This window comes from Lolium perenne, chromosome 3 (genome assembly GCF_019359855.2).
Source record: "Lolium perenne isolate Kyuss_39 chromosome 3, Kyuss_2.0, whole genome shotgun sequence".
In the NCBI taxonomy this organism is placed as follows: domain Eukaryota; kingdom Viridiplantae; phylum Streptophyta; class Magnoliopsida; order Poales; family Poaceae; genus Lolium; species Lolium perenne.
Window position 1 is genome coordinate 349,081,781 of NC_067246.2, and position 6,461 is coordinate 349,088,241.

The following is a 6,461-nucleotide window of genomic DNA, read 5'->3' on the forward strand; positions in this document are numbered from 1 at the left end:
TTTTATTTCTTCAATTGCTAGTCGGTCATTTTCAACATTGTTATAATTTTAAATATGCCAATTTACAATATTATGAGTAGATAAATTTCCACATGAAATTAACATCTTCTTATGTGAGCAGGTTTAGAAGCATTCGATGTGCACTAGATGAAGTTCTATTTAAAAAAGTGGTTCTATGGTCAGCCGTAGCAACGCACGGGTATAGCGAAGGGCTTTCCTGGGAAGCTATTCGATTTAATTAGGAAAACTATTACACATGTCATTAGAAGACTGTTATGGAAATTAGACTTTATTTTGAAAATAAGGAGTGATCTGAGTGCAGAGGCATGCCGCATCCCCCCACCCCCCGCCCCCAACTACACATTGGTCTGGTTTGAAAGCCGTTGGCAGCACGACCTATGAGAGGCACTTGCTAGGGAGCCATAAGCGTCAGAGCAGCCATGCGGTGGTGCTAGGCTTCAGACGGCTGATCATGTGCGCGGATCAGCTAGGTTGATGGCTGTTCGATGCACGGGAGAGGTGTCGCTTGTCCAAACACCACTCCAATCAACATATGGGACATTGCTTTTTGAAACTACAATCTACATGGGATGCTGCTTGAACGTCACTTTCCAGTATTTTACAAGAGATGGTTCCTCACGTGGGTGGACAAATCCCATGCTTGGCGCCCTCCGATCAAAACATGTTGGCTCGCCACTCTAGACCATGTGCATGTGAGATTGGACATGAACATATCCATGTAGCAGAACTCATCTATTTATTGTAGCACATGCCCAAAATAGACGCAACACATTACGCGATGGTACACAACTATATGGAGCTCCTGCGACGCTCGCCCGCGGCCACGATTGCTGCCGCCGGTAGCACCCCCCCCCCCCCCCCCCCCCGCCCCCCCTGCGCTTTGCCACGCCTGCCTCCTCTGCAGCTGCGCTTGGTCTCCACTTCGGCTCTCTCCGGCCCCAAGATCTGGATTCGCCGCCCAGACGTCCCGCGGCACCATCCTCCTCTTCAATGGTTCCGGATACGCCGGATCTGCAGCGTCCCTCGAGCCCAGCGCCCCTGCTCTGCCCTGAAGTTACTGCGGGTCAGCGTCCCTCGAGCCCAGCGCCCCTGCTCTGCCCTGGAGTTACTGCGGGTCGTCCCGCCGGTGGGAGCATTCACGAAGGTGGGTGGAGGTGCCCGCCCCCTTCCCGCCCAGCTATCTCCACCAGCTGGCTCCCTGTTCCTGCCGCGGAGGCTTTTCGGCATTCATTGCCGGTCACCTCGGTGGAGGAAGCCCATGCCTCCTTGCCCGCGCGCGAGGAGCGTGCCGCGGCGCTCGAGGCTGCCTGGCTCCCTGTCCGCGCTCCATATTGGTGGCGCAAGCAGCGGCCTCCTGGAGCTCATTCAAGGCAGCATTCAAGTTCCCCCTTCCTGCCTGCATATTCAGAGGGAGAAGCCGGGAGACAAACACTACATCACAGTATAAGATTTGGGGCATTTCAAAGTGCCCCAAATTTGAACCAAAGTGCCACTAATTAGCTATAGGGGCACTTTTTGAAGTGCCACCTTTACTTGCGTCTCTAAAGGTATTTGGGGCACTACCTAGGGGCACTTCTCAAGTGCCACTAAATCCAATTAGGGACACTTTCCAAGTGCCACTAAATTCAATTAGAGGCACTTCTAAAAGTGCCACTAAATCCAACTAGGGGCACTTTGCCAAGTGCCACTAAATCCTATTAGGGGTACTTTGAGATGTGCCCCAAAACCTATTTTGTGGCACTTTTAAAATTCCTCAAAAACCATTTCATGTGCTACTCGTTGTCATACAAGAATGAGCACATAATATGAACATTATGTCATACAAGAATGAGCACATACTGTCATACAAGAATAAGAACACATACACACTGTCATACAAGAATCCAATGCACTTTGTTGCGTTCAACATAATATCTCACTGTCTCACAGAGCAAAACGGAGACGAAAATTATGACACTCTCAGTTTGTAGTAATTTGATTCAGCAAAAGGGAGACGAAAATTATGAGACTCTCAGTTTGTATACTGTCAAAATCATCACCATATTTCGACTTCGAATATCATCACTAATAGCATCACCTTCAGTTGAACCCAGGCGACTGAGATGGTACGGCATCAGCGATCAGCATCACCTTGAGTATTTAGCATTGTACCTTGAGAGAAGTAGTAATATGATTCAGCAAAACGGAGATGAAAATTGTACTACCAAAAAAGCATGTTTTAGCCAAGTAAACAAAGGTAATAGCAGGTAGGCTAAAGCTACAGAATAGATTTCAGCCGCAATTCACAAGGTGCACACTAAATTGTACTGTATGATATGTAAAAAACGGTTTCTGGGAAGGGGTACAAGCACCTCCTGGATAATAATCCCTGCGGCTCTTTCTACCAGGTTGGATAAAATGAAAAACTAGTATACACGCAGCAAGGGGGGGGGGAATTAAAGGATAACCAGCATAAAATCTGCGGACCTGTTAAAGCACAATAGGTAAGCTACTCTCACCAATGAACCGGCTGGGCAACAAGGAAACACTCTTACAGATAAATAGCAAATCTTTAAATATAAAGTAACAATCCCCTGTACAGAGAGGCAAAGATCAGCAAACTTTATATCAAGACTATGGACCAATATTAGTTGCTCTAGTACTTGAAGCCATGGCATTTGAGCATGTCAAACCATATATAGAATTTTACGTGTATTTTAAACCATCTTTGCAAGGAAATGATGCCTTCTAAAAATAAATAAGATACACAAGAAAATGATACGATGCCCTCAAAAAGAAAATGATACAAACCAGCTAATACGTTTATATTAAACTGAACCCACGCATATGGACATAAGAGAGGACTTCACATACAGGTAACTCAGCAAGATAGTTTCTTATATGCACATGTCAACCATCAGAATAATTTCTAAAGACAAATGAACAGAGTAGTGTCAATACTTGTGGTTGATCATAGCAATTGTACCTCCATCTCTTTTGTAAAGATTCTGAAGATGTCACCCTTCAGTTGCCTCAAATCTTCCTGCATTTGCTTCAGGATTGAAAGTGTCGATAATATCTCATCGAGTTTGCTGGTGTGGTTGTTCAGAGCACTCATCTGGTCAGGATTGCTTTTTGTGCTGCCTTCAAGGAGCGCCTTGAGATCGTCTTGTCCCTTAAGCCGCGGTAGCATGTCTCAATAAACGAAACTTTGTTGTTTTAGAAAAGGTAGGGAAGAGAACTGAAGCAGCGAAGATGCTTACAATTTGCTGGAGAGAGGTCTCTACGAGCACAAACTTTTTCTGTATGCCTGCTGAAGAAAACAAATACATGCGCTTAGTTAGTTGATGCACCAGTTGTTAGCAACGTAGTTTGAGTGCAAAACTCATGAACAAAAGTTTCAGTAGTTATGGACACCCTTATGATCAAAGTAGAAATAATGGTGAGCTTACAATCTAGTGATACCTCCTTCATGGCTCTGTTTAAGCATAACATCATTTTGAACAGAGTCTAATACCATTCCCATCTTATGCACTGAACTTGCAACATGCTGAAATTTGCGCTCAACATCCTCATTAATCTGACATGTTGAAGCACCATCAATTGGACATTTCAGTACAAAACATAGTACTTCTAAATTTATTTAAGACAATTTGGCAGCTTAGAAAAATAATCTACAGTGTATGTTTAAAGAACCTTCAGGTGCACAGCATGCACCAGTCAACCTTACAAACTCGATAAATGAGATGATTCTTTTGAACCTACTCAACATACCAAATTAATTGTGCTTGAAGTGCATGTTAATGAAATGAAAAATCTGTCAGGCATAAGGGTTTGAGTTTACATTTACTATCTGGAAGAGAGGGGTACCGAAGGATAGCTTTGCTTGAAGTTTTTGGCATTTGCAGCTGAGATTCATCACGCACAGAAGAAGCTGAATTGGCTGGAAATGAAGACATCCTCTTCGACGAGTCATCATGCAAGGAGAATCTCTGGTCACCAATGTAAAGATAAATGAATGTCACAATTGGGCAGGAGACAAACAGTATGCACTCTATAATTTTTTTTCTTAAGGAATCTACCTTCTGTAACTAGTAAACATTAAGAACCATAGCTGCTCTCAGTGAAACATGTAGTAGCAAAATTCAGGAATCCACCTTTATATAGTAGTAAGCATAATAAGAAACATAGCTGCTCTCACTGAAACATTTAGTAGCAAAATTACTGTTGGTTTGACCATTCCCTCTGCCTTGCTGAATAAGAATCAATCGTGAACAAACTGCATACTAACTGTGCCGATGTAAACTCGCCCTTTAAAACAGTCGTGATATCAAGCAGTACTTGGTTTACAAATTTGCCCAATTAAATGTCGACTGCAGAGATTTGAACTATTTCTTCCAAGCACAAGCAAGTTCACTGTAAGCGAATAACAGTAATCAACACCAATTAATTCGTTGCGTACTTTCATCTGTGACCAAGCACATGACTGACGGAATCATAAACTACTAATTACCCAGTAATCCAACAAAAACACCGAACCCACCAATCAATCAATCATCATGATCATCCTTCACCACACAATGACAACAACGAGGGATGTATACGATACCTGATCGCGCGCAGGAATTATACATCTATAGATGAACTAATATACACCCAATTATAAAGCCAACATACGACATTAAAACGATCATCTATAGTGCACACTGCAATTGAAGCAAAATACCACTTATATCCAATGAAGAAACGTGGCAGCAAAAGAAAAATAACACATTAGTTAAGTTAGGATGAAGTAACATGGATAACAGAAGATAAAAAAACAGGTAACACAACAAAGTAACTTCTCCTTGCTGAATCCAACAGATCCCTGTTATTCTAGCAAACATTTGTTCATCAGTTTGCAAGGTAGAGATCAATAGCACCACATATACATCACTACATGTACAAATCACGTTTGCACACTCAACACAGGGATATGATTGGAAGGATACTCGTGAAGAACTAGCATGATTTCAGAAACTCGCCAAAGTAAAAAATGGAGCATAGCTTAGCTTGACTGCAGATGAACGGGGAACCGAAGGGAAACCGCCCTCCCAGCCTGATGCAGCGTGCACCTCTCGTCGTTGTTGTGGTAGGTTGAGGACCACTCCACCGCCAGATCCTCTTCCACCACGTCCGTGCCCCCATCCTACGCCCAGTGCCGCATCTGCTCCCGCGCTAGGGTTCCGCTAGGGAGGTGCATCGGCGGTGCGGGGGACCTTGAGGAGGTGCGAGTCGGCGGGTAACCAATGGAGGAGATCGAGGCGGTGATATGCCGGCGGCGGAAGCGGCCGAAGCCGGCCAGGAGCGGCGGAAGCGGCCGAAGCCGGCCAGGAGCGACGGCAGCGCGTGGCATCCAGGCCGGGCTTGTGGAGCAGGGAAAGGGCGTGTCGCGGATGCGCACGACGGGGAGGCGCGGAGGAGAGCAACGAGCTGGCTGCGGTGGCGCTGGGTGTGGCGGTGGCGGCGATGGGTTTGGTGGCTTCTGGCGCCGGTGAGGTTGGGGCAGAGGATTTGGGGGAGAAAGAAATTGGGCGTTTGGTTCTCTCGATTCTCGACGCGCGGACGCATCGAGAAGCGTCTTCGACCTCTGGCTGCGGGAGATGGCGCGTCGCGCGACCGATGAAGATCGTGTGGCACGCGTAGTGAGCACACGGCAAGCCAGTTTGCGGTCAGCCAGAAGATAGAAATTGCGAATATGATTTACCGGATAAATTACCCCCTCGGAAACCAGATAGCTATTTTAAGCTGATTTGATAGTAGTTTTGGGCTTTTGGCCACATAGATTATTACGGTTTAAGGGCATCTCCAACTCCAACGGAGCGACGTATTACGGGTCGAAATCGATCGCGCGTCCGTTTGCATCGAGGGTGGCTCCAGCGGCACGACGGATTTATTTTCGATTTTGCATTTTTTTAACATGAAAATATAATTGACATAGTAAAAGAAAGGAAAATAAAACCCTAAAACGCATGCGCCTACTGGTTCTCGTCGTCGATGTCGATCACGACGAGCTCCGGTACCATCCATGGCCAGTTGGGAAGCGCCCGAACATACGTCGGTGCCACCAGCGGTGGTGGAGGTGGAGCAGCCCAGGCCGGTGGTAGGCCAGCGCCCCCTTGTACTCCCCGTCATCGTCGTCCCCGTGGTAGGCCAGCGCCTCGCTGTAGTCCTCGTCGTCGTCGTCCCCGTGGTACGCCAACACCTCGCTGTAGTCCTGTTATCACCAGATTTTGGCCAAATCAGGAGGTGGGCCGTAAGGGAGATGGACTTGGAAGATTACACGTGGAAGATCTCTGAAGCGGCCTTGCACGGGGAGTTTGGGCTAGATTGCCCGTGTATCTTTAATTATGGTAGATTATATCTTAGATTAAAAGTTAGAGTTTGTATCGTGCACGGTGGGGATTATTCCCACGTTAGAA

General features: G+C 46.1%; 1 protein-coding gene across 9 annotated transcripts; it reads right to left on the reverse strand.

Moving 5' to 3' along the window:
- Positions 1-1,770: 1,770 nt before the first annotated feature.
- LOC127346171 (protein PAIR1-like) lies at positions 1,771-5,645 on the reverse strand. Of its 9 annotated transcripts, none has more exons than XM_051372716.2 (7): positions 4,083-5,645; positions 3,845-3,992; positions 3,453-3,580; positions 3,264-3,310; positions 2,987-3,195; positions 2,488-2,594; positions 1,771-2,172 (listed from the first exon to the last, which is right to left on the reverse strand). In XM_051372716.2, exons 1-7 carry the CDS (start codon positions 4,100-4,102, stop codon positions 2,148-2,150), a joined length of 684 nt encoding a protein of 227 aa, XP_051228676.1. In that variant the 5' UTR covers positions 4,103-5,645; the 3' UTR covers positions 1,771-2,147. The 9 variants fall into 9 exon arrangements, 5 of the variants coding, with proteins under 5 accessions (XP_051228676.1, XP_051228675.1, XP_051228679.1 ...); XM_051372715.2 differs by having other exon boundaries at positions 3,264-3,313; positions 4,083-5,644; XM_051372719.2 differs by having other exon boundaries at positions 2,987-3,175; positions 3,466-3,580; positions 4,083-5,643.
- Positions 5,646-6,461: the final 816 nt, after the last annotated feature.